Genomic DNA, 27,100 nt, shown 5'->3' with positions numbered 1-27,100 from the left:
TGTAAACACAGTTGTATTCTCTATTTTGTTTGCATTTTGAGAACAAAATAAACAGGCTACATCAGGGCTGCTAACCACACTGTCCAGAAACAGAAAGAGAAGACAATAATTCTCAATGACACTGCATGTAAACACATGGAAGCCTTTGAGTTTCTCTGCAGCCTCTACATAAACAAGTATCAAACTGTGGGGAACGTCATGTGGAGCACACACACACACACACACACACACACACACACACACACACACACACACACACACACACACACACACACACACACACACACACACACACACACACACACACACACACACACACACACACTCTTCCTCTGAGCTAAAATAAGGCATGGGAAGTTTACTAGTATCTCAGAGAACATGATTAGGAGTGAAGAACTTCAATATTCCATGAGACATGCTAACATCCATCCAGCTGAAATCTTACCATTGGCAGATCTAGTTTAACTGCACAGGCTTCCATGGTGCTCTTTAAACACATCCCCTTTACTAAAACTGAAAATAACTCTTTACAGGCGAATTTTACTATTTTATAATTCATTTAATATAAAAAACGTGTCTCCCGTTCAAATGCAAAAGGTTCAAACATATTCATGTATTTGTTTTTCTGCACGTTTACTCAACACTGACAGTTGAAAAGTTGAAGGAGTCAGGAAGTGGGCTGAGATCCTGGCACAGGCAAACTGTTATAGACCTATTGAATATTCAAATATGGGACCTGCCTCCATTTAAAAAACATGATTTGTATAATGTAATTTACACATGCGATGTTTTAGATGCAGAAATGATCCATATTTCGCAAAAGGAGCGACAGAGGCAGAAGGGTGTGGGTTTGCTTTGAAAGTAATGACCGAAACCCCCGATTCTCACAACACAGTAACGTGTCAGCAGGCAGGGGCTGGACAACCCCCCACCCAAAGAACTCCTCCGCCCTCCGTCATCAGCGCGTCCCGCAGCTCCTATAACTGGCATCACAGCAGACCTGCGAACAGTGAGCGTGTCGGCGCGCACAGGCATGGACACGAGGACGCAGTGAGAGTACGCACGGTGTTACTGACATCACACACTCACACGAGGCAGATTCCCACTGATCCTCTCGCTTAAGGAACTCAGTCAACAGTGCGCGTTTAGGCTCTCGAGCGCGAGGACCCGCTTTACATCCCTTTGCATTGATTTGCTCCAGCCACACAATAGGACCGGATTATAATCCCTCTTGGATTTAACTGGCTCCAATTGATCAACTTCACTTCTCATCATCACCAAACTTCTCTTGCTGGAAACCGCGCGCGGAGATGGCGCAGAGGGTACGTCTCTTTCATTCAGATTTTTCCTAATTCTCAAAATTTAGTTAAACATCTTTAAAAATGATTCAAGTAGCATTAACACTGTAGAATAAAAACATGTATGACAAATACAATTTTCAGACAGTGATTTATACTATAATCCTATATTTCTGTGTGGGATCCAGGTGCGATGCCTTTAGTGAATCCAGTAAACGTAGGGATACTCTTGACCCTGTCGGCGGCTCAGCCCACGCTCTGCTCTTATTTATTCCGAGGGAGACGCTTGTTTCTCGCCACCTGTTCATGTCTGAATGTCATCTGCAACTTTCACCCCAGTACGATGAGCTGGCTCATTACGGTGGCGCGATGGACGGAGTCGGAGTCCCCACCTCCATGTACGGAGACCCGCACGCCCCCCGGCCCCTGCCCCAGGTCCACCACCTGAACCACGGGCCGCCCCCGCACCCGGCCCAGCACTACGGAGCCCATGCGCCGCACAACATCATGCCCAGCAGCATGGGCAGCGCCGTCAACGACGCACTGAAGAGAGACAAGGACCAGATCTACGGGTGTGGAATCAATAGCAGCCCGATACAATCCCTCACAGCCATGTAGCAACAACAATAATCTGAATAACAATTTAATTGCACAAGCAAGTAAATAAACACAATTCGTAATCAAAATAAATAGATAAATCAAATATTACATATCAAGCAATTTATTAATAGGATATATGAAATATTATATATATACAAATTTGAGTGTTTCATATAATAATAATAATGATTATTATTATTTGTATTATTTGTTATTGTTGTTGCTGTTGCTGTTGATAACTGTGTCCTAGCCTATTGTTGTTTTTGGTTGTTGTTATTATTTAACAGGCACAAAACGCATTTAATTTCATCTGTGAAGCAAAGAGGGGAAATACATTTCACATAAATTACGTATATTTTTTCCTTTTACTCTATAATTAATAATATATTCTGACCATGAAAATTAGGAATTATAGGCAATAATTTCCCATGCATTCCTAATTTGATTTAAATGTTGCTGCTTTGCTGCTACAAGAGTAGACGCGCAATGATGCCATTTAATTAAGAAGGGATTACATTATTTTTGCGGCAGTTTGAAGGGACGATATTTTTTTGACTTTTCTTATGTTTTCGTTGATGAAGTCGCTTTGCCTCATGTGCCATGTTATCTACCGGGGCTGTAGTTTGTGTCCAGGCCCAACAATGACCGTAGCCCACGGGCCACTCTCCGCTGTGTTGCAGACACCCTCTCTTCCCTCTGCTGGCTCTGGTGTTCGAGAAGTGTGAGCTGGCGACCTGCACGCCCAGAGAACCCGGGGTGGCCGGAGGAGACGTCTGCTCCTCCGACTCCTTCAATGAAGACATCGCCGTGTTTGCCAAACAGGTAGGATCGACTCAGGTGCTGAGGAGGTCAGGGATGTAACGACTCAGACTCCAACCCTGTGTTTCCTCGGGCCGGGTGAAGGGTTGTGATTTATTCTGTGGAACACAAACGGATTTAAACTAAAGCCCCACTTGTCCCTTCTCTCTGTTCAGATCCGCACAGAGAAACCTTTATTTTCGTCCAACCCGGAGCTGGATAACTTGGTGAGCGCTTCCCACTCCTTCTGCGGCTGCCTGTGTTCTGTGCGCGCAGCGGGTATTCAGGACACATTTCTGTTTGTTATAAAGGAAAAATTATATTGGTAAAATACAAACCGTCATTATAACGACGTCTCAATCATGCACCGTTCCATTATCAATTAAATTCAATAAAATGTTACCCTATTCAAATTAATTTTAGTCTATTCTATTTGTAAAGCGCCAAATCTTAACATACATACATATCGAGGCACTTTACATGGTAAGGACGAGACCTTTTTCTGATACTGATTTCTATGTGTTATATTTCCAGATGATTCAAGCGATTCAAGTCCTTCGATTTCACCTCCTGGAATTAGAGAAGGTAACATGTCCTCTCTGATGAACTCAGTCCTTTAGTGACACCGATCACATCGCTTTTTTTCTGGGACTCAAACTATATGACATTCTCAATTCCGCAGGTTCACGAGCTCTGTGATAACTTCTGCCACCGGTACATCAGCTGTCTGAAAGGCAAAATGCCCATCGACCTGGTCATAGAGGATCGAGATGTGTGCAAGTCGGACTTCGACGACCTCTCGGGGTCCTCGACCAACCTCGCAGATCATGTGAGTCAAACGACCGAATCCACAGTAAAGCGCAGCCTCGCGCAGATCCTCGTCGTAGAGCGGCGTTTACTGCGATTACAAACACACACACACACACACACACACACACACACACACACACACACACACACACACACACACACACACACACACACACACACACACACACACACACACAAACACACACACTTCACTTGAAACTATTTTAAATGAGGACAAAAATAAAAGAGAAAAAATAACACGTTCTGTTACACAGAATGAAATTTCATGTGTCTAAAAACGATTCAGGTAAATAAAAATAGAGCAAGAATCCAGAATAGTGAAATTTCTCCCAATTTATCAATATTTGTAAAGTGTGACTGGAGCCACAAGAAGACATAGCTGCCTTATGAGAGTTCATGAACCACCATTGTAGACAATACATCAGCAGCCCATCTCTTCGGGTGCTCTCTGTTTTCACTGAATCTGACAGGATGTTAGACTTGGATTCCTTTAGGATGATTTCACAGATTAAACCTATAAAGCAGGTTGTTGAGTTTTGTGATTTTTTTGGTTGAGGGCTGCTGCTGCTTCCTAAGAGGCGGTGAGTCCGTCATTCATGCTGAGGAAAATGTCCCCAATGTGGAAAGAGGATATTTGTTGTTTAAATCATATTTTGTAACTTTTTTTATTTGCAATTTAAATTTAAATATCATTAAGCATTAAGAGCAAAGAGAGAGAGAGAGAGAGAGAGAGAGAGACATTAACGTTGAGCACCCACACTGCTCCTCGCATTTGCAGCTTTCTCTCTTTCTCTCTTTTTCTCTTTCTCTCTTTCTCTCTTTCTTTCTCTCTTTCTCTCTTTCTCTCTTTCTCTCTTTCTCTCTTTCTCTCTTTCTTTGGACAATTCCATTTATATTTTCGCCTGGATTTTTTCCCAGTTCTACTACTCCTCCAGCATTCTGCAGGAATATCATATTTGTCTCCTTCCTGCCAAATTTCTGGAGGAACTTTTCCCTGGCCAGCCCAGTGTCCACATGAGTCTTGTGTTTGAGAGCCATTTCCAGGGCCATCTCCCAGTTGAAAAGGTTAATGTCGACTTGAATGGCCTGGTAGATGTGTCCAGCTTGTAACAGAGCCTCAGACTCCTGGATACGACCGCTGAACAACGGCATGTGGGCCAAGGATGACCCCTTAGATGGCTGCTTCTTTATAAAATAGATATACTGCATCCTTGTTAATCTCCAATGGCAGCATTGGCTATCTCCGCTGTCGTCAGCCCCATGTTGGCCAGACATGCCCGCAAACATGGGTCCTTGGCAAAGCGGCAGAGGTGCAGAGCATCCTCCCAACATGAAGAGGCACTGTATTTTTGGAGCAAGGCTAAGTGGTAAACTACTATACACCAGTGAACTGTCTCCTTGGTGTAATGTCACCTTGGTGCCAACGTAGCTCAGAATTTTTGGGGCTCTGCTGAACTCCCTGCAATCCTTTGTATACATTGGCCACGAACACACCTGCTATCAACATTTGTCCTGAGAGGTCCGATCACAAGTGGCCAGCATGAAGTACGTGTGTTCACACCTGGCATTAAAGTGCGTCCTGAATTGTTCTCCTGTGACCACTTTTGATCGGATCTCACTTCCCTGCTCTACATGCAAATTATCACGTACGAGATTTGTGTTAGTTAAGACCAAACAATGTCTGAGTTTACAGATGAGTCCGATGTCACTGTGTGTGTGTGTGTGTGTGTGTGTGTGTGTGTGTGTGTGTGTGTGTGTGTGTGTGTGTGTGTGTGTGTGTGTGTTTCGCAGCGAGCGAAAGAAAGGTAGAGAGACGAGTCAGGAGAGGCTGAATGAATCTTGTGCAGCTGTGAAGAAAGATTTTACCAATTTAATGAAAGTATCATTATGTGGTGATCAGTCATGAGAAGAGAAAAAATCAGTTCGATTCATAGTGCAGCGTGTCGGAGGACGTCAGCTGAGTAGGAGGTCCTACATATGTGGCCCAGGACAGATTTGCGTTAACACTGCTAAAAGAAATTTGGACACATGTGGCCCACCTCCGAATGTGGTCTGGCGTGATCCGGTCACTATCCGATCTGTGTGCCTTCACACCGGTTCACACCTGTACTTACAGCTGTCCACTTGTGATGGGATCACAAAAACATGTTAATAACAGGTGTGAACAGGGCCATTGTGTGTAGGGGGCCATTGTTTTTGGCAGCAGCTCCTTGTCAGTGAAGACAACACTTGCGTTCCACACTGTGAACTGCTTGTCTTGGATTCAACACAGGATGTTAGCAGTATCATTCCATGCCCTACCCTGGACCAGGCTGCCAATTTGGCAGATTTGGGGATGTTGTCCAAGATGACACACAGAAGTCAAGTAAAGGTCATGGTTCTTGTAATTAAAGGCAATATTCCTCTCGGTGGATGTTGCCACACTGGTCCAGAGCGAACTCCACCACCTCCAGCTTGTGGGTCAACAGCCTCCCATTGCTGAGGGGTTTCACGGTCAGGGCATCAAAATGATGGATGACTTTTTCATCACTGTGGTCCTGGATGGCAATGGTGTCGTTACTCAGTGAGCCACCCTGGGCATTTAGAATATCAGCTCTCGTACCAGGTAACTTAGGGGAAGATATCATTCGACCCTCATAGGAGAACACATACAACCCTGCTCCAGGGGATGATGTCGCTCGACAAAGATCACAGGAATGTGATGTCACGCTGCAAAGTTCATGATGATGTCACCACGTCTTTGCTTGATGTCACCACTCTAGATGGCTCCCATTGACACCTACAATTGCAGGAAAACCTGAATATCTAAAAAGAGATAAATATTTGGTAAAAAAGTTGTTACGTAAGCAGGAATTTCCTTGGCAAGCCGAACATTTTGACATTTGAATCTGTAAAAGGTTTGATGTATGTGGAGGTGGTTGGTGATTGAAAATCATATGGGAAAAGAATGAAAACTATTCATTATTATTATTACTATAATGTCTGCTGTCAGCATTCACACTAATTATCAGTTAATGATATAAGATACTTACATCAACCTACATGAATCCTCAGATATCTCAGTGCACTTCCTATGATTTGCTAATGTTAACTTGGTTTCCTGGCTAAAACAGTCATACTATGGTTACTGGTGAGGGGCAGCCACAAATACATTTGTGTCATTTACTCTAGCAAATGCCACCTGATGAGTAATTTTGTAAGTAAAGTATGATGATGATCCTCTCCAGAGTGCAGCTGCTAGCCTTGTGTTTGCTGTTGAGCTTCAGTTCCTCTCAGTCGGCTGTTTCTCAACCAACAGGATTAATACAGCTTGAGAGGAGGGGGGTCTTTGTCAGGCTGCCGCGTGTGAGCTCATAGAAACGGTTTTCCATGTTCCATTCTACATTGGTAGCTGAGGCTAACCGGCTGTTTTCTTCCAGAAGAGGGTCATGTGATTGGATCCTGACGAATCAGCCAAAGCTACGTCATGACCGAAAAGCAGTGTTGGGTCTTTGTGTTCTGCTGTTTGTGACTGGCTGCAACTTTGTAGGTGGTCTACTTGTGACCCTTTTAGTTTGTGGCTGTTGCACCCCACTTTTGTGTTGGCCAGCTGTGCTAGTGTCCTGTTTTAGGTAGATGTAATAACTTTTATTTTGTGAGTTGTCCACCTAATGGTTTTGTGTTGAGTGGAAGTGGCATCCACTTGTTTGGCTATTTGTGTGCCCGCTGCTCACTTTTGATCCATCAGCAGAAATTAGTTGACCCTACTGTGTTGTGAGCTTGTTTGTGCCATTTCGTTTTTTTTTTTCAAACTGAAATGTCACGTTTCAAAACTTCTCATTTTTAGCGGCTCTAAACTGTCGGACTTACTGTATGTGGACGTCAGGCAGAGTTGATGCATTTTTAAATAAAAACATAGTAGTATGGATGAAACCTCAGACTGGGAGGCCTGATACTACTTATTGCAAATAAAAATCCCAGTTTGAACATTTTCTCTGTTGACCGCTGGTAATTTATATTTTCACAACAAGTAAATCTGCCTGTATGATTTAGTTTCAAGCCTTGAGGTGAGCTACAGGTCTGTAGGACATTCATGTCACATTTGTTACAGTACCACAACTGGCAGATTAATGATTGAATGTAATACAGCCCAGTTTCACCTGATGGTGCTGAACAAACAGCCCCTCATTCACATTCTGTGCCATTAAAAACATAGAGCGTGTGCATATGTTGACCGTTCACTGCCGCAGTAATATAATCTGCCTGTACAGCTGTTCTCAGACATGACCTGTGGAGGAACTCCAGAGAATTGGGTTTGGACTTTCTCTAGAGGTTTCCTTTCACACATGAACAACACAGCCAGAGATTCTCTTTTCCGATGCATTCACAACAACAGCAAATCCTCCGCAGGATTCAGGTGAGGGATGATGCCGCAGCGAGAGGCAGGACGTAACATATTAGTTCCGCTGCAGGGATCACGTGTTTTGTTTCCAACACATCGGCACCAGTGTCGGCCCTTATCACCAAAAGGTCTGTTGACATCTTCGTCGGTGTCTTCCCTTGTATGGCTTCCCTTTTTCATCCAGAGATATTTGTTTTGTTTATTTTTTTATTTTTGCACCTGTCGCTTTTTAGAAACGTCATCAACCCCCCCCCCCATTCGCTCGCAGTGAATCCTGCAGAGGATTTCCTGCTGTGTTCTCACATCGGTTCCTTTGGACTTTCTACGGACTTTAGACTAAGGGGCCGGATGGGGAAAGTATGCAGCAACTCTGGAAACTCTCAGTCTGACATTTGCATTCAAACATACAGCCCCTGCAGAAAAAACTCAGGAGGATCTCTGGAGTTCAGTGCAGGTCTGAAAGCAGCTTGGGTCCTCTGGATAACAGTGTGAGGCAAAAGATGCAATGAGCATGAATGTTTGGTAGAATTGAACACATACATTCCTGTTTACTGGGTTTGAACAGATGGGCTGTGATGAAGTAAGACCTTCATTTGCCTGATAAACATACAAACACATGGCGCCTCTTTGAGTAGCTGTGTGTACTGAGGAGTTGTAATTATTGTGTGGCTGGATAAGAAAAGAGGGGCCATCAGTGAGAGGCCTCATTCACGCTGCGCCTTTGTCCCCACACTCCTTGTTGTCATCTGCCGAGCTCTTCATCTGATCACCATCCGGCAAACAGCTGACGCCAAGAGGCTGAAGAGGGAGATCTGCTGTTTGCTTTGGGCTTATAACAGTCTGAGTGGCCGGCCCAGTCGGCCTGATAAAAACAGGCTTCCTCCCCAGCACTGCTCACAGACACAGCACAGATACAGGAGGGTCCACATGCTGCAGGGCTGCTTAACTGTAAACCTCTGAACTCTTTCTGCAACTAGATTGAAACGTCCCTGTTGAAAAGAATGGTAATGTTTTTCTTCTCAACCTATAGTTCCTGCCTTAACTATGCTAATCATGCAATGCTGCTTTCTTTGTTTTCTTTGGAAAACTGCTATGGACCTCATACTGGACTTACTGGACCTTCCTCATCTATTTCTCCCCTTTCCTCTCTTCTCTCCTCTGTTTCCTTATCTCCTGTCCCCTGGTGTGTGGACCTCTCCCTGACCTCACAGAATCCAGCATCCTGGAGAGACCTGGATGACGCCCACTCCACGCCCTCCGTGGGCACCCCGGGACCGTCCAGTGGGGGACACGTTTCCCAGAGTGGAGACAACACAAGTGAACTCGGTAAGAGCCTCCTGTGTCCATATCAAAGCTTTGACTTTCCTGTGACCTCTCTCTGAGCCCTGCTGCCTGGTGGCCTGGCTGCTGGGGGATCCTTTCAGGAAAGTGTATGTGCTTACCACATCTAATCAGAGGACTCATCTTCATCTTATCTCCACTGATCTAAACACATCAACAAAAGTTTTGACCTGCTTTTAGTGAGGACTGTTTTATATTTAAAAAAATGTTCCCAACCTAATACCTTCTGTTTGAGCAATAAGAAAATTACTAAGCAATTTATTCTATTCTATTTTTAAAGATTTACATCTTTAGTTATAGACTTGGCTCGGGCTCGGGAGTAGGGTTAGTAGGGATGTCAGAAAATAGTTAGAGACACACTCTGCAATGTTCTCTCTATTTAAGAGTTTTAGCAACTTGGTGTTGGGCTTCATATTAAACGATGCACAGAAAATTGGTTGATTCCAGTTATTTTACACACAGTGTGTCCACTGCATGACCTGTTAAATGATGAAGGATTCAGAAGCAGATTAAGGAGTCACTACTTTCTAGCCGGAATTTAGTCCTGGCAAAGTGCAGAGCAGCTGTTGAAAGAGTGTTTCGATTTTTGTCAATGTAAGTTGTTTACAGAAAACAAAATGACCCAACATTGTATTTATATACTCAGTATAGTCAGACAAATTTACAAGATACTATACACAATATGTATCCAACAGATATTTTCATAACTGTGCTGATTTGTGCGTGGATGCCTCTTTATTTTTGAAATTACACAGATGTGAATGATCCAATCTTTGACTTCAAGTAAGAAGATCACACGTGCACAAATAACTGTTGCTACCTTACTTTAGCAGTCAATGTGTGCACTCAGTCGCAGCTCAGTATTCTCTTTTCCCTCTCATGCTCTCCAGCCCTGCTCCTTCTTGTGTTGTCCTGGTGTTCCTGCACTTAATGTGATTTCTGATGTGCTAATTGGAGGCTATAAGGGTTTTATGGCTTGTTTTTGTTTTTCTCCCCTCTGGCCGCAGTAAAAATAGAATGGACTTTAAAGCAACTTTCCACCCTCTGCCCATCAGGCATCAATGAGCAGAGCATTGACAAGAACAATAGGAGGATGCTTTGCAAGACAAGAGATTAAGAGACCATCAGAAACAGACCTAGTGCTCTGGATCTGCTTTTCAAACTCATCTTAGCTTATCAACTTCACCTAAGAAACAAATAGATCGTGATGTATACTTGGTAAATTTTACATTTGGTCCAAAAGTCTATGTTGAAGCCAAGAAAGACCAAAGTGTGAATAGCTTCTTTCCTTTAGGCTTTTTTTAAACAACAGTGGGGGGAAAACCCAAGGTCCATGCCCTTTTGACCTGGGAGAGAATGCATAGAGGATGGGGGTGCAGAATGCCCCCTGTAGGGATGTAAGGACAGAGCACTTTATGTATGAGGAACAAAAGGAGAGATGAGGGCAGAATGATCAGAGCTTTGGTTGCTGCAGCAGGATCTGCTGCATGCTTCCTGCTGCTTCTCCCTGGGCCTCACCGCCTTGTTTCCACCCTATTCTCATGCTAGGGTAAAGTCAAACTCACAACCTAAAAGGACAGTGACAGGCATATCATGCTAATCTCATTTGGAGCAGGTAGATGGCCTACACAGAGTTGCAATCATGTTGGCTTGCAGATATCATGACGGGTTCAGAACTGGACGGTCACCTTATTCAATGGTGTACACTCATGTGAGCATATTTTAGTAATTTAATCTGGAAACATCCCATCTACTCACTACCCATTCTGCATCAGTGTTTACAGACAATGAATAGATGGCCTTAAGGTTTACTTTCAGCGCTAGCTTGCCAGGTTTGTGTCCCTTCCTTGTCACTTTTTGCACAGATGCACTGACTTCATACTTTTTGTATCATCTACCAAACCTAAAACCTGTTGCAGAAAGCACAGTTGCTTCCTGGATATACCCCCAGCAGTGTTTTTTTTCAGGATATCTGATGTTCTCAGTAACTGCTTTCAGACATGCACTGAACTCTGGAGAATCTCTAGAAAGTCTCTGGAGGGGCTGTATGTGTGAATGCACATGTAAGATTGATAATTTTCTTTGGAATTTATGCGACCAGCCCCCTCGTAATAAGACTGCAGAATGTCCACATAATGTCCGAAGGAGCGGATGTGAACAAACTCAGGATGCCATACATGTAGAATACACTGATGAAGAGATCAAGAGAGCTGGTATTGATGTGCTGTAAACAAAGACACGTGATCTCCCTCTGCCTGCTGCACCACACCTCACCTGATTTCTTTGTTGTTGGGAACAAGTCTGAGCAGCTAATCTTCTCTGTGTTGTTCATGTGTGAAAAGCGAACTCTGTAGAAAGTCTGGACCAAATCCTCTGGAGGTCATGAAAACTGTTGGTCAGGATCATGTTTTTTTCTGACTGAAACCCTTGGTCAGAGTTAACGAAAGACTGTGGTTTAAGTCGAATGCTCCGAGTCAGCAATGAAAGGAATTACACTGAAGTTGCACCACTTTGCACCGTTCAGTGGGAGTACTGGAAGTAGTGGGCCTGGTATGTAGCAAGGCATGTAAAGTGAAGACGGGACTGGAAGTGTACCACATCCAACGCCACGGACCCAATCATTGTAGGAATAACAAGTTGGGCAACTGTCGAAGGGATCCAACTGAATTACCAGTTTTTCTTTGGCAGAATGATTATGAACGTTTAAAATGTAATGACAACCAAACAGACAGGATAATATTTTGCTGTAGTAGGTTGAATTTGTCATGCTTCTATGGTCTGAGGAAACCTTTTTAAATCCACTGTCATTTGAGAGCGATAACATGGTGGTGCTGTGGCTTCCAGCCCAGGCTAACCACAGTTAGATGATCCATCTAGTGTGTGGCTGGTGGTTTGACTCATGGCTGCCTACTCCCCTGTGAGCTCTTGGGTTCTGGTTGTTGCCTTGTAAGCTGTGTGATATGCAGAGAGGTTTGTCTTTGATAGCTCAACCCCCAGGGTGACTGCTGGTGACCACAGCTACAGGGGCTGAGCTCTCCCAGGAATGCTTGGAAGGGGTCTGGGGGAGGACGAGGGGAAGGCTTGAAATGTCCATCACAAAGGGCCAAATAAAACAAAAGGCAATGGGAATGACTCAAAAAAGATCCTGAACACTGGTGTGTAGAAATGGAATGTGAGGAGCAGGATGAGTTGCATCTTTTTTGTCACATCCCAAGGCTGCAGTAAGGGGGAAGGAATGAAGCTCAGTGTAGGTGCTGACATGCCAATGACGTCACAGCATCACATAGAGTGCAGGCTCATGTGGCTATAGCATCTGTCATGCTGTGGATCTCAGACATGCTTGAAAAAGGGAGGGAGAAGACGGGGTAAAAGAGATCAGTGCTGGCTGATCAGAGAAAAGAAGATGTCAAGAAATCTTCTTTTTTTTAAATCAAGAACTGCATATTTACTATTAAAGGGTAAGTTCCCCCAAATTACAAAAAGCATATTTGGTTTTCCCATTCCACCCCCAACATAATTGAGGTGAACTGACACACACATAGAAGACACAGACAAAGATGTGAAGAGAGTTTGTGGTGATAAGAGCTGAGGACAGTGTTGGGGTGCTGTGGCACATGTTTTTCCTTACTCTTGTTGAGGGTTAAGGGCAGAGGATGTCACACCTTGTTAAAGCCCTATGAGACAAATTGTGAATATGGGCTATACAAATACAATTTGATTGATTGATTGATTGATTGATTGATTGATTGAACAAAATTACATGATCTACGTAGCAGAGTTAATACGTCACTTCCTGCCTCTGCTGCGCCTGACTACTCCACCTCTCACTTGAATAATACGGAGGATTTGATGCTGTCGTGAGCACGTCTGTGCAGAAAACCTCCCGCTGCGTTGGGCATGTGTGAAAGGCAGACTCTGGGTAAACTCCGGACCCAATTCTCTGGATTTTACTCCGAGGTTGTGTCTGAAAAAGGCTTAAGAGTTGTGGTCATTTGGTGGTCGCACACAACATGAAAACAACTATCTTGATACTGCTGTTTAGGTGTTACTTTTAACTTCTAAATAAAGTCTTTGATTTTTAAATGGCACCAAATGGCGTGCAAAATTATTTAACAATGCAGATGAATGGACACTATTTTGGATTGATTTTCAGTGCTGTTAGCACCATAAACAAATGTGTTTTATTTTCTAGTTGTAATTTGCATAGAAAGTTATTCCTACACACACACGCACACACTTATATTAAGCTTTAAACAGCTGTTAACAGTTGCATTTCCCCATTAACAGCTTCTAATCCTCACGTTCACCTTCTCACACAGAGGATTCCCCGTGTTTTGGAAGTCTTCCAGAGCACTACATTTAGAGCCTTGTATCATGTCTAATAAGGGGAGGAGCCACAAGGTGTCACTGATGATGGATCAGGGCCCCTCTGAGCTCATTAAGCAGACTGCGACGGCTTTGCATCACTGATGCAGCTGGGGGTGCGGCAATCAGTTTTGCCAGACGCCTTGCACTTTGTCTTATGGACACGTCATCCACTGACTGCCTGGCCCAGCGACTGATGAGAAAATAGAAGTCCATTTGGAAAGATCTTCAAGATCTTGCATGTCGTGGATTTAAACTATAATAAGAAACAAAAAGGAAGATGAAGCAGTTTGCTGATGAACAAGAACCCAAATTTAAACTGAAAACTTTTTTCTAATAATAGTTTTTTATTACTGAGCCCTTACTATTACTGAATTCAAGAAAAGCTGCTTCACAAACTTTATTCAAACGAATATGTATCTTCTAAGACTCAGTTTAAATGATCTCACTGAGCAGGCAGACCTTGTATACTTATTATGAATATCTCTTTATTTTATCTTTAAAAACCTTGTCACACAGTTTACATGAATTTAATACAATAACATGTATTGCAAATAGATCTCAGGTTAATCAACCCATTTCTAATCCATTTAAACTGACACACCACCTTCAGTGAAGAGCAAGACATAAAACAATATCAGAAACAAATTTATTTATTTGTGCCAAATTGATTGAAAAACGAAAAGTACATCAATAAGCATGTAAGAGATAACTAAATAAAGAAATAGAAACATTGGTCATAGAGGAGACAGAACAATCATTTGTCATTTGTTTATCAGTCAGTTCTTTTGAGTAAGAGATAGAGTTGTAGGCTTATCTTTTAGAGTTGACTGTTATAGAACTAACCTCATGCCCATTATAAAATCTGTCTGAATATTATTCATCAGCAAACTGAGGCAAATGTAAACTCAGATGGAGATTTCTGCTGTGGCAAGGACCACAGTAGAAAAGAGAAAAGCCATTAAGGGAGAGTTGGAAAAGTCCAACCAGAGAAGAGGATTTTAAGAGCAAGCTGAACAGAGTGTGTCAGAGCAGCCGAGGCAGAGGGGAGAAAGGACAGGACCACTCTTCATATCTCAGGGTGCTGTTTTTTGTGTGTGTTTTTCTTCTTAGCCCCGGGGCAATACTCTAGCCATCCCTGCGGTAATGCCCACCTCCCCACCCTCCACCACACCCCCTCCAGTGTCCTGCGTGCAGACACGGGCAGGCAGGGTGGAGCAGGGGAGGGGGATGTGGAGAGAGAAGAGCGGGCGGAGGTGAAGGGGGCATGAGAGACTTGCATGGGTGTATGACTTTGAGACTGCACCGTCACACACTGGGTAGATTGGCCGAGTTGCCGGGGAACAGTCAGAAGCGATTAGTGTAGCGGAGGATGTGCCCTGCGGCTCTCTCTCTCTGGAGCAGAAGAAAGAGGGATGAGGAGAGGAGGTGGACCAGGGTGGGGTGTTGAGGGTGGGGGGTAGAGATGGAGAACAACATGCTTTCCTTAGATATATTCTATTCCTTAGATATAATTAGGCTGTGCACGTCTTTCTTTCTTTCTTTCTTTCTTTCTTTCTTTCTTTCTTTCTTTCTTTCTTTCTTTGCACACAGTATAGCTTCATGATCTGATGATGAATCACACTACAGTACCACGCAAGCCATCATTAGCACACTATGTATTATTGCGTCCACTCTTTGATAGATGCAATTATAGCTACGCTGAAGGAACTTCTTTTCTTCTTCAACACCATTCTGATCAGTTACATCAAGCAGGTCTTGAAGAATATATTTGAAAAAAAATCAAATGTCCTCAGACTTTTCTGTGTTAATTTTGCAAGAAGCCTCAGACTGAACTGCCATTTTGTTTTTTTTGTTCTCTTTTGTCTTTTGTTTTGCCCAACACCCCTCATCCATTATCCTGTTGCAATATATTACATTGATGTGGGCAGTGCAGAGATGGTTGAGAATGTTGCCAGCTCACACCCCCATATATGAGCAGAAAGGAAGATATTTCTTCTTTCTGATCATATATATATATATATATATACTTGTTGTGTCAAATGACGCCACTAAAACACTTCCGGCCACTTCCGGTAGCAGTTGTAAGTAAAGCTAAACTTTGTAGTGGGTACCTTTGGAGATCCCAGTCAGCAGAGATACAAGCCGCAATCTTGAGTTTGAATTTTTCACCCTGTGATCATATACAGTAGCTCTCACTGAAAAGCTGGAACAAGATGATTCAGAATACCGAAAGTATGGTGCTGCCAGACAGTGTGGAGTTAGTTAGATGATTTTCTTAAAAGAAAAAAGGAAAACTCCCTCACACCCCCAGCAGCACCTGAGGGAACCTGCGCTCTTAAGGACGTAACTTAACCAACAAGCTGTGAAAGAGGTGGAGGGCAGGGGCAGTGTGAACTCTGTAACCTGTCTGTGTCTCAGAGCTGGACACCATCAGTCAAAACTCCCACAACCCCCACAGCCCCCGTAATCCAGATCACATCCTTTTTAATGTCAATATTCATTAGCTGAAATATTCATGTATGAATATGGCTCATATAGGCGCGCTTGATTGATGCATCTCTAAAAACAAAAAGACATGCTAGGGCAAATCTTAAGAAAAGTAGGGTTCCTGTCCCGCCTCGGGGGAGGAGTCTCTCAGATGCATTATTCACATGCCCTCCAGGCAGGCTTTCAAGGCTTCTCTGCCCCGAGGGCAAGAAAAATAACCACCACTGTTAAAAGTAAATCATCTCGGCTGATGCACAATTAATGGCAGAGGGGGAGAGGGAGTGGTGTGCCCCTTGTGTTGCGAGATGGAGTGAGTTAGCTAGCAGGGGCGGAAATCTCAGCTTAAAGGAAGCCTTACGCCTCGATCCATGCCCAAGCTTCCTGCTGAAATCAAACAGGGATGCTACTAATGGCAGGATCCAGAGGATGCAGCGCTGCAGACAATCCAACACGGACGCTGTCATGAGTGTAGGGGTTGGAGAGGGTCGGTCAGTGGACATGTGAGAACACAAGGGTGATGGCTTCATGTCCTACAGACTCACCCCCCCACACCCCCCCCTCCATTCTGCTTCAGTACCCCAAGCGAATATCTTGCTTCCAACTTCAAACAACACTGGGTTTGATGTTCCTGGGTTTATACTCCATTCACAGGCCATACTTTTGTTGTTGTTTTTTTCCTCCCATTGTGTGTAAGGAAATCATTAGTCTTATCTCAAACAGAGGTCACATATAAATAAGTGTAGCCTACATAGCAGTGAGTCTGACTGCAGTTTGAACGTTCATTATTTCATGACAGGCACACAGCTCCTGCAGTCATTACCTCATGTCAAACGCGTGGCTCAGATTGAATTAATAGCTCTTGCTTTTATTGAGCTTCCACACTCCGAACTCCTCTTCATTATCCAGTGGCCAGGGAGTCAAGCAGAGGTGAGAGGAAAAATCTCGTGGTGCCGTGCCACAGAGGAATGCAATTTCCCTCTGTCTGCCTTTTCACGGCACGATTTTGCGGAGGAGGATGAAGGCGACAGGGCCAAATTAATGCTTTCTCGTAACGTGACTACTGTTGTCTCTGATCGCAGGAGACGGCCTCGACAACAGCCTGGCATCACCAGGCACAGGAGATGAGGATGACCAGGACAAGAAGAGGCAGAAGAAACGAGGCATCTTCCCTAAAGTGGCCACAAATATTATGAGAGCGTGGCTCTTCCAGCACCTTACGGTAAGGAAATCTATTCTGGATCCTGATGAGTTCCTTTTCCACACAAACCAAATCCAGCTGTAGCTTTTTATAGATTCAAAACACAGGATGTGTTGTCTTCTGTCTAACAATAACTCAACACCAATTTCACATAATGCTAGAAATCGATGTTGTCTAACCCTAGGCCCTCCATCAAGCAACAGTTGTTTGGAATGATGCCTCTTTGGCCAATAATGAGCCCAGGCTAAATTCCCCCAAAGCAACTTGGAACTAAGTTTGTCTTTGTTCCATTGTAAGAGACCAAAGCAAAGATGAACTGTAAAGGTCCTTTCTGAAATACCAGTCTGGGGTTCGTACAGCGTTTGTACTGAAATCAACATCAGAAGCATTCCATTCAGAAGCAGCAGCAGCGTGTTGGCGCTCAATACAAGGATATGAGGAGAGCTTTACCTTTTATCCAAGGTCCAAAAGATACCACCACCGCTTCCTCCTCAGTTTTTCTCTGCTGCTCTTAGATGTCGTATAACCGTTGAGATGTTTGGTTTGTAAAAGGCCCACACAGGTCCTGTACTTGGGGTAATTCCTTCCTTTCCAAAGGCCACCTTTAGATTTTCCAGATAAAAAAGGAGGATAATTGAATTATCCCCTCGCTGTTCCTCATCCCCTTTCAGGCTTAATTTGTTCAGCACAAGTGTTTGCCGTGGCAGGATGTACCTATGAAAAGTGTGCATGGGGACTTTGGCCTCTGAAAGGCCTGTTGCAACACCCAGGCGATCAAGCATTCATCAGGCGTTAAGGGTGTGAAAGGAGCGGGATTATGTTTTGTCAGACATTTCAGCGTGAGGCCCGCAGTGGGCTGTGTGTGTGTGGGTCTGTGTGTGTGCGTGTGTAGTGTGTGTGTGTGTGTGTGTGTGTGTGTGTGTGTGTGTGGGGGAGCTAGCTGTAGCCTCCTGCTTTTGTCGTCTATTCTGAAAACCCTTAAAATATCCCCTTCTGAGGAAGCTACAAAGAAAGCAGCTGTGAAAGGTTTCAATTCATTATATTATTCATTATTGGCCCATTAGCCTGGTCGCAACTGTTGGTTTCCATGCAACCCTGCATTTATCCACACTGAAAGACTGATGCCAAAGTTTGAGTTTGAGGAGTAAACCGTGAATCCACTGAAGGTCACAAGTATCCTGGCAGAGTCCGATTGTTCTCTCAGTGGAGATATAACTTTTAATTAATTGTTTATACAGTATGTGATGCTTGTGCGTCTATGATGCCTTAATTATGTAAAAATATGCCTGAATCTAATTAGCAAAACTATGCACTGCTTGTTCCCAACAACGTTTTTCATTCCAAAAGAGAAAATTTATCCTAAATAGTTTTTTAGTTCTAGTTTATATATCAATATATTTGTCAACAATACAGTGTGGTCCTTTTATTCCTGGCAGGAACATTGTGGTCTCTGTCCATTCATATAAATAGCTACTAATGGCTAATTGTTTTTCCCACCAGCCCCATTGTAAGCACAATGTTCGAATGAGCCCATGTGAGAACACAGCAGGAGATCTTCCTCAGGATTCACCATGAGCGAGTGGGTGTGTTCATGATGTTTCTAACACGCGACAGATGCAAAAATGATAGAAAGAAAAAAAAAAAAATATATATATATATAAATATCTCAGTGTTTATGTGTTGTAAACAAAAACACGTGATCTCTGCAGCAGAATGAATACGTTACGTCCTGCCTCCGCCTGCTGCAACACCACTCGCCTGAACAGATTCCTCTGTTAGAGTGAGCGCACGTGCACGGAGAACCTCCTGCTGCATTGTTCATGTGTTCAAGGGAACCACCGAAGAAAGTCCGGACCCAATTTTGTTCAGTTCACGTCTAAATACGGCTTCACTGAGCTGGAACGATTGCTCGTAGTGAGACGTGCGTGTGTGTGTGTGTGTGTGTGTGTGTGTGTGTGTGTGTGTGTGTGTGTGTGTGTGTGTGTGTGTGTGTGTGTGTGTGTGTGTGTGTGTGTGTGTGTGTGTGTGTGTGTGTGTGTGTGTGTGTTTGAATATAAGAATGAAGTGCTTGGAAGCTCATCCTTCACTGATGACCACAGGAGGCGGCTGCTGATCTGACAGCAGTAGAATGGGGACTGGCGCACGACCCTGCTCTCAGTGTACAGGTCACCTCTGTTTGCCATCTGCCACCCCTTCCCACTGTCTCATACACAGAGTCAGCGGAGGGACCAGGACAGAGACAGGCATGGAGCAAGGTGGGGAGGGGTTGTAGGTGACAGGGGGCCTGGCCTTATCGGGGCCCCAAACAATAGCCACCATTGTGCCTTTTTATATCCCACCCGATCGTTTGTCAACCAATGTCAAATACTGTCACACAATGCCACGCGCTTTCAGCCTGTAGTGTTTGGGGCCTCAACTGTGGTCAGCTTCCATTTTCCAGAGTTGACTTGTTCACTCACTTGTAGGAATTACTGCTCCTGGAAGGGACAAGCACCCCCTGAGTGTGAGGATCCCTGACATGCTACATGTGGAGACCTCTAAATTAATGAAATTTTTTTTACATTTTTCTCTTTGTATATATTGATTGTGTAATGTTTTTGTCGCTCACAGCACCCGTACCCCTCAGAGGAACAGAAAAAGCAGCTAGCACAAGACACAGGCCTCACCATCCTTCAAGTGAACAACTGGTAAGTCAGATCTGAGCGTCTGCTTTGTCACATAACATGCGACTGATCTCAAGATCAGATCCAGTCACACATTCATGCACAGTTTTAAAAAAAAAGATGCGACTTAACTGCAGAGTTTATATTCCATCTTCATCTCAATCTAGGCGACGAGTCATAATGCAGTCAAACCACAACACACACCACATTCATCTTGCTGTATTCAATGTGATCTGCTCTGTATAACTTTGGCTCATGATCATCAGATGCAGCCCTTTTTTTCAGGATCAAAGTGATGTTAGTGTTTGGCATCGATACATCCATGGCTGGCAATTACATTTGTATAGCACCAAATCACAACATCCATTATCTCAAGTCACTTTACATATTATACATTTATCAAAGATTATTTTTGACAGCAATGAGATACGTGACCAGTGGATCCTAAATGTCCTAACCCTAACCCTTTCTGACAAGAATTGAGTTATGTGCTGCTATAGTATAGAATTGTCATGTAGATGGTAATTCTACTCACTTTCTGGTTTTGATTGATTAATTGACAATTGTCATTCAACATGTACAGTGCCACTGACGTGCCAAACAATGCCATTTAAAACACACATACCTTGAAAATATTAGTAAATAATAGTCCAGGCAAAAGTGGTTAAGACCTGTAGCGACCATAGCCCTGTAAAAACAGGGAATAACAACTTCCTCACAACCATTTTAGGTTTCAACATCTTAGCTAGAGACAGGTCCAATAAAACAATCACAAACTCTGGATATATTTTGAAACAATGTAGTTCTGTATGTCTGCTGCTCAAATTGGGATGCTTTGAGATAATGTTTCTTAATTTGTATGTTGTGGATTTCCTGTTGCATAACCGAACACAATGAGAGCACACACTGGTGTAGTTTGAATATGAATAAAAAAATATATATATTGATCAATAGTGGATGCATCTTTGTTGACCATCAGTTTCATTCCAACTGATAAACCTCCTATAAAATCCACCAGTTTGTTCTGAAGTGTATCATGTTTCCTACAGACCAACTTCCATAACCACCGTCTATAGTCGAGGCTCCATCCAATAAAGATATCAAAGCATGCTAAATCCCCGTTCTGTCTGTTTGCTAGATGTATCAATGGCAAAGCATTGGCAGAGCAGTTAGCCCCATCACAGCCTGAGGCTACATGGCTTAACCCAGATCAATAGATTTTTCCAGCTCTGTGACTTTCTCTTAATACCCCACATTATGTCAATAGGAATAAAGTAGATTATTTGTCAGATCCCTGGAGACACAGTGAGGCTCCACTTCTTCAAAAGCTAAAATAGAAAGTTTTTGTAAATGCTGTGTATTTTAGATGTCTCCTGTAATGTTAGGTGCAGGGGAGCAATGGACAAAGCAAAGACACAAATTTGAAAATAAACTTTTCAAACTAAAGAAGGGAGACAGAATATTTGTTTTCCTTATTTTTGTAATGAACTGATTCCTTTTAACATGATCTACACAACATAGATTTAAGACTTTAGAAATCCAGACAACTAACAACAAGACAATCAATGTATACTTACTAGATTTTTAGGCTTTTGACCATTTCTCATGGCCTTCTTGAATGAATGCAACTCTTGTCACTGGAAATCCTCTGTTACATGGTGGCACCTGAAAAAAGACCCTGGATTTTATCACATACCAGTGTTCCAAAAAAATATATTATTTTTCTTAACTCCGAATTCACATGATATTTTCTTTTTTCCAGGTTTATTAATGCAAGGAGGAGAATAGTCCAACCTATGATTGACCAGTCCAACAGAGCAGGTAAAACTGCACTTCATCCACTGTTCAGTGTCCTAAATATTTCTTTCTATACTGTTCAGGTGGAGCTAGAGGCCGTGTGAAAAAAGAGAAAGATACTGTACATAGTGGAGGTGCAGGGTGATGAGGTAGCTTTGTGTGCACAATGTTTGGTTATTAAGGAAGTCTGACAGTCGGGTTTCTCCTCTTTCAGTGAATCAGAGTACAGCTTACAGTCCAGATGGCCAGCCATTGGGAGGCTTTGTTCTTGATGGGCAGCAACACATGGGTCTCCGACCTGGAGGTAAGACCTGCATGTATCAAACCACCAAGGACAAAATGTCCTGCATCACTTTCTGCTTTTGTTTAGCTGAGTCTCCAACCAGTCAAAAAAGAACACCCGCCAACGTAATAACAGCCCACAAGCACAATAAACAGAAAACATAATGCAAATCTGCAGCTTTCAATGTAATAATCCTACATGCATAATACCAGTTGCCTACTACAAAGGTAATATGTAATTTCCTGCAAATAATAGCTATTACATTTGCAGGAAATTACGTATTACGTTTGTAAATTACTTGTGTCAATATGATGATATGGCGATGGAATGTTCTGTGTAGGCTAATTATGATTATTCTACTCTTACATGGAACATTATACAGTATTAGTCCTATGGCAGGTTCCAATTTGATGTTAATCAATTAATTAATATGGTATAATATAAACATTTGAATTTGGTTGAACATTACAATGCAGAAGAAAACACTGTGTCAGATAAATTCAGTGGGTGTTTTTTGTACCTGTATTACTTGTCTCTGATGTCACAGCTCCATTCAAGGGACCTGTGTGACTTTGACTCAGATGAGAGGGCTGTGATTCACATGATCTCTTCAGTGATATTTTGCGATGGGAATGTGCTTCGGCTTCTTTACACTTGTGTGGCTGCTCTTTGGTTGTGTTAACATCAGAGCTGAAGCTGCAGCAGTGATGTCAGAGAGCAGTGCTGTCTGAGTGGTCTGTCATGTTGTTGGTGTTTAACAGTGTGTGTTCTCTTCGTTCGCAGGCCCCATGGGTGGCATGGGTATGAACATGGGCATGGACGGGCAGTGGCACTACATGTAAAACCACTCCACTGAGGCGAGCCTGAACAACAGGTTGAAGTGAGTAGTCTTTTCTCAGTACCTCTGCTCAGTACTGCTCCTTCTCACCAAGCCAACAATTTACAATTTATCGAACTCTCTCTGCACCAGTGTTCCACAGCTCACCAATCTGGCGTAGTATATGTGGGCAGTTGTGGCTCAGGAGGTAGAGTGGCTCATCTGCTGACCTGAGGGTCGGTTGTTTGACCCCCCAGCTCCTCCAGTCCGCATGTAAATAAGACTAGAACAGCGTAATTTAATTTCAGTCCATTCCTTTTAACAACACAGGACTCTGAGACACTGAGCACTCTGTGTCCACTCTTTTCTTTTCTGCCTCTCTCTCTGGGATTTTGGAAGTTTTAGCATAACCTGGATAGGTTCTCGGGTTTAAACCATTTTTTTTATTTTGAGGTTTTTAAGAGTTTTAGAAGTAGTGAACCTGATAAGGCCAGCAAATTAGAGAAATAGGTAAATGATTCATTATTGCCCCAGCAGTATTTAGTCTGAATTCAGAGGGGGTTTTAATCTATGATGTTACAATTGTTTTTCAGGACATTCAGCTGTAACACTGTTCAGCTGTAACACTGTTCAGCTGTAACACTGTTCAATCAGCTCTGCTCCCAGTAGAACTGCACACACCCATTATGGACTGCACTTGAACTCTAGCTTAACTCTCTTAACTGCGCAATATCAATTCTGTCTGTTCCTTACAATGGTTCACGTGCAATCCATTCACTGTACATATTCTCACAACACATATTTTCTTTTCTTTTTTTACACTGTACATATTAGTTTTTATTACATTTATATTTATTTTCATTTTCTATATTTCCTTACACTTAAGTATTATTATTCTTACACTTGAGTAGTGTATGTTGCTTATTATTTCTTACTGATAATATTTTGGACTCTTGCTGCTGTAATATTGCCAATTTCCCCATAGCGGGACCAATAAAGGATTATCTTATCTTATCTTCTCTTATTCTGTGGAGCTCATGTCTGGCAGTAGATAGACGCCATGTCTAAAATAAGACCACAGAACTCCAAATGGGCCAGGGCACTAAAACACACTGTACATGTCTATGTGATGTTGTTATTTAAGGTTATAGGCAGCTGTGAGCCACTGGGGTGGTGGGAGGTAAATCTGTCTGTGTGGGTCGACTAAACAAATTCAGTGAGTGGGCAATATATTTATCTCTCACACCACCTCCTCTTTTCCTCTCCATCACTCTAACATCCTCTTTCTCCATTTTTCTTCTCCTCCATCTCTTCTCCACCTGCAATCTGATTAAGAATCAGGGTAATACTCCCACCCACCCCTGTACCCCCGCCTCCAGCCTCTATCAGCTCCCCACCACTGCTGACAGTTCTCAAATCAAGACGTATCGCCTGCCGGAGGCACGAGCACAGAGAATTTTATTTAACACCCACTCTCCACTGCTCAATGAGCCTCGCTGTAATGACACTTACCTTGATTAATAGAGCTCTTTATATGTAAATAGGAGCCGCATTTGCTTCATTTTTTTTCAACGGGGCCAATTTTAGGTAACACAACCCCCTCCTCCCTGTCTAATAATCCCCTCAGCTTTGCTAATGAAGTCCAAAGAGCAGATAGTGACGCTTCATCTAAGAAATAAGAAATAAATACATGGCGATCTGCACAGAGACATCGGGCTCTCAGTCTGAATAAAAGCTGCCTATATGTTTTTTCAGGGTGTTTAATCTAATTATTTCTCATTGAATGATCATTGACTAGTTACAGTAATAGCTCAGTAGAGCTGGGTGTTTTTGCCTCCCCTAATTTGATCTGTGGTGAGAGCGTATGCTGACAGTGGCAGTAAATCTCCCCCAGGACTGCAGGAAAGAAGAGGGCCATGTTTAGAGTCATACAAGGCTTCTCCGTGCACGATAAAGCCCGAGCCATAACATTTAGCCATTATGGAATACATGACTGAATCGGCACTATTTGACTCTCCTCTCTGCTGCACAGCACAGCTTGCTCCACCATATGTTGTATTACCTCAACTTCAAATGTTTGTCCAATAGGATATGAAAGAGTTCATTTCAGAATTCTATATGATGGAAGTGCAGCGAGACCAAAACCACATTTTCCCTGACATTATTCTGTTCTGAGATAAAGGAGGAACGAAGAATTATCAGATTAAAAATTGCAATGAGTGTGAAAGCTCATTCTTGAAATTTAAAACAAGTGTTTGACAAAAAAGAACTTTCAGTCATTTCACCTTCTAAGTTTTTCTGGAGGTTTCGACCGCATTTCATGGTCTCAAGAGCAGAATTATTGCATTTTTTTTTTTTTTATATCAAGTCAGCTGATGACAATTGAACAGAAGATGGCAAGAGGTGACTGTGCACATGTACAGTGGACCTTGAGTTCAGAGGTCTATATTCACGTATCAAAGGGCTCATAAGGACCAGATATTTTCCATTTTCATATTGATAGTAAACCCGACGTTTTACAGACTGGATTCCACAACAGGGCTCACAGGAGGAGCTACGTCTGAGCAGGGTTCGGCTGGTAGACATTGGCGGCCTGTGTGTGAGCTCTGAACGTTGTGAGGTCATTTGACATACTGTATATTCTCACTGTTAACTAATGTCTGAACTCTGGGTCCACTTTTCTTCCAACCACCTGTAATTTAGTGGTGTTTTTTGTTGTGTGGGCGTGGGGGGGGGGCAGGCCTGGATTTGTGCGTCCTCTAACCCTCTGTCCTCTGTCCCCTCTGTGTCCAGGCCTCCATGGTTGGCTCAGGGATCTTCCTCCATCTGGCAGTGGAGCTCAGCCGCAGTCGCCACGTCACACCCACCTGATCACTCCCACCTCACCTTGCCCGAGCCCGCACGGTGCACGCGTGTACAGGATCACCATGGAAACGCCTCACCTCACAGATTTGGACTTGAAAGTGAAGAGACTCGTGCGAGGCGAGGAGCTTCGTTGCTGCACGGGGGGGAAAAAAAGCGCCGAACGAGGACTCCACGGTGCAGAGAAGCAGAGTGACACTCGTCCATCTCCTCTTAAATTATTTATTTATTTTTCTACAACCACGGGACGACGACGTTTCTCCTCCTTTTTTAAGTAAAGCTTTGCCCCTAAACGTGCCCATCCTCCCCGCCCTCTCCTCCAAAGGCCAGAAGAGAAAAAAACACTGTGGAAGAACTCTTTGATAGAAGAGGACTCGCTGTTGTGCTGTGTAGATTCGTGCTCTTCATTTCTGTCCATGTTTGCGCTTGTGACCATTAGAAGTTTAGAGTGAGCTTTCATTGACATGTTTAAAAAAAAAAAAAAATCCTGACTGTGGCCAAGGAAAGAAAAATGTGAATGTTTAGTTTCTGTTCTCCACGCACTGCATCCCTGCTGTTCTCATCCCGCGTGTGTTTAAAAACTGGAACCGAAACGACTTTTCTGAGGGAGCAGGACCAGGCGGCGGACTCCGGTCACTTTTTGACAATGTTTTACATAGTTTCGTATAGCACCAAAAACACGGAGAAGAAGTCTGCACTGAAACCAAAATAAAGACTTGACTGAGGAAGCAGCAGCGTGTCTTTCTGTGAATGTGCTTCTGTGTGTTGGCGTCAGACACGGGGCTTTAAGCAGCAGCAGCATCGGTTTGCTGGAGCAGGTCACGTATCCAGCTCTGGTTCGATACGGGACGGGATTGCAGTTGTCTGCTGTTATTGGATTGATGGTGACAGGGATGATGGATGACCGGCCGCCGAATTCTACCAAACCAGCCCAGTCTGCAGCGGCGGCAGCTTTTACTCACTGCTGTTGTTTCTATAAAGCCTGTACAGTGTGTGCGCGTGTGTGTGTGTGTGTGTGTGTGTGTGTGTGTGTGTGTGTGTGTGTGTGTGTGTGTGTGTGTGTGTGTGTGTGTGTGTGTGCGCGTGTGTGTGCGCGACTGACAGAAATGTACAGAAATAAAAAAAAGTTACAGCGGTGTTCAAGTCCCATTGAAATATATATGCCTATATACACCTGTTGGTCTCATTGGAACACTGATGATTTTTAGTTTTATCTCCCAACATTCACAGGAGAAAACAAATAAACACAGAATGTAGAAAAAAATAAATAAATAAAGGCGCCGAGGAGCTCGTTTATCACTGTCAGCCTGTAACGATCCTCTGCGCTTTGTATTGACGAGCGGCGGCAGAACACACAGAGCTGCAGAGCTGCACCG

At 43.4% G+C, this 27,100-nt stretch overlaps 1 protein-coding gene across 1 annotated transcript; it reads left to right on the top strand.

The window, feature by feature from the left end:
• The first annotated feature begins 990 nt into the window (after nt 1-990).
• meis2b (Meis homeobox 2b) lies at nt 991-26,455 on the top strand. The gene is made up of 13 exons (XM_035143360.2): nt 991-1,322; nt 1,638-1,870; nt 2,579-2,720; nt 2,873-2,923; nt 3,231-3,281; nt 3,379-3,525; nt 9,120-9,234; nt 17,184-17,323; nt 19,913-19,989; nt 21,728-21,786; nt 21,977-22,066; nt 22,829-22,925; nt 25,656-26,455. The coding sequence occupies exons 1-12, from the start codon at nt 1,311-1,313 to the stop codon at nt 22,885-22,887; spliced, it is 1,176 nt and encodes a 391-aa protein (XP_034999251.1). The 5' UTR covers nt 991-1,310; the 3' UTR covers nt 22,888-22,925; nt 25,656-26,455.
• Nucleotides 26,456-27,100: the final 645 nt, after the last annotated feature.

Source organism: Hippoglossus stenolepis, chromosome 20 (assembly GCF_022539355.2).
Source record: "Hippoglossus stenolepis isolate QCI-W04-F060 chromosome 20, HSTE1.2, whole genome shotgun sequence".
NCBI lineage: Eukaryota > Metazoa > Chordata > Actinopteri > Pleuronectiformes > Pleuronectidae > Hippoglossus > Hippoglossus stenolepis.
This window is presented reverse-complemented; position numbering and strand designations above follow the sequence as displayed.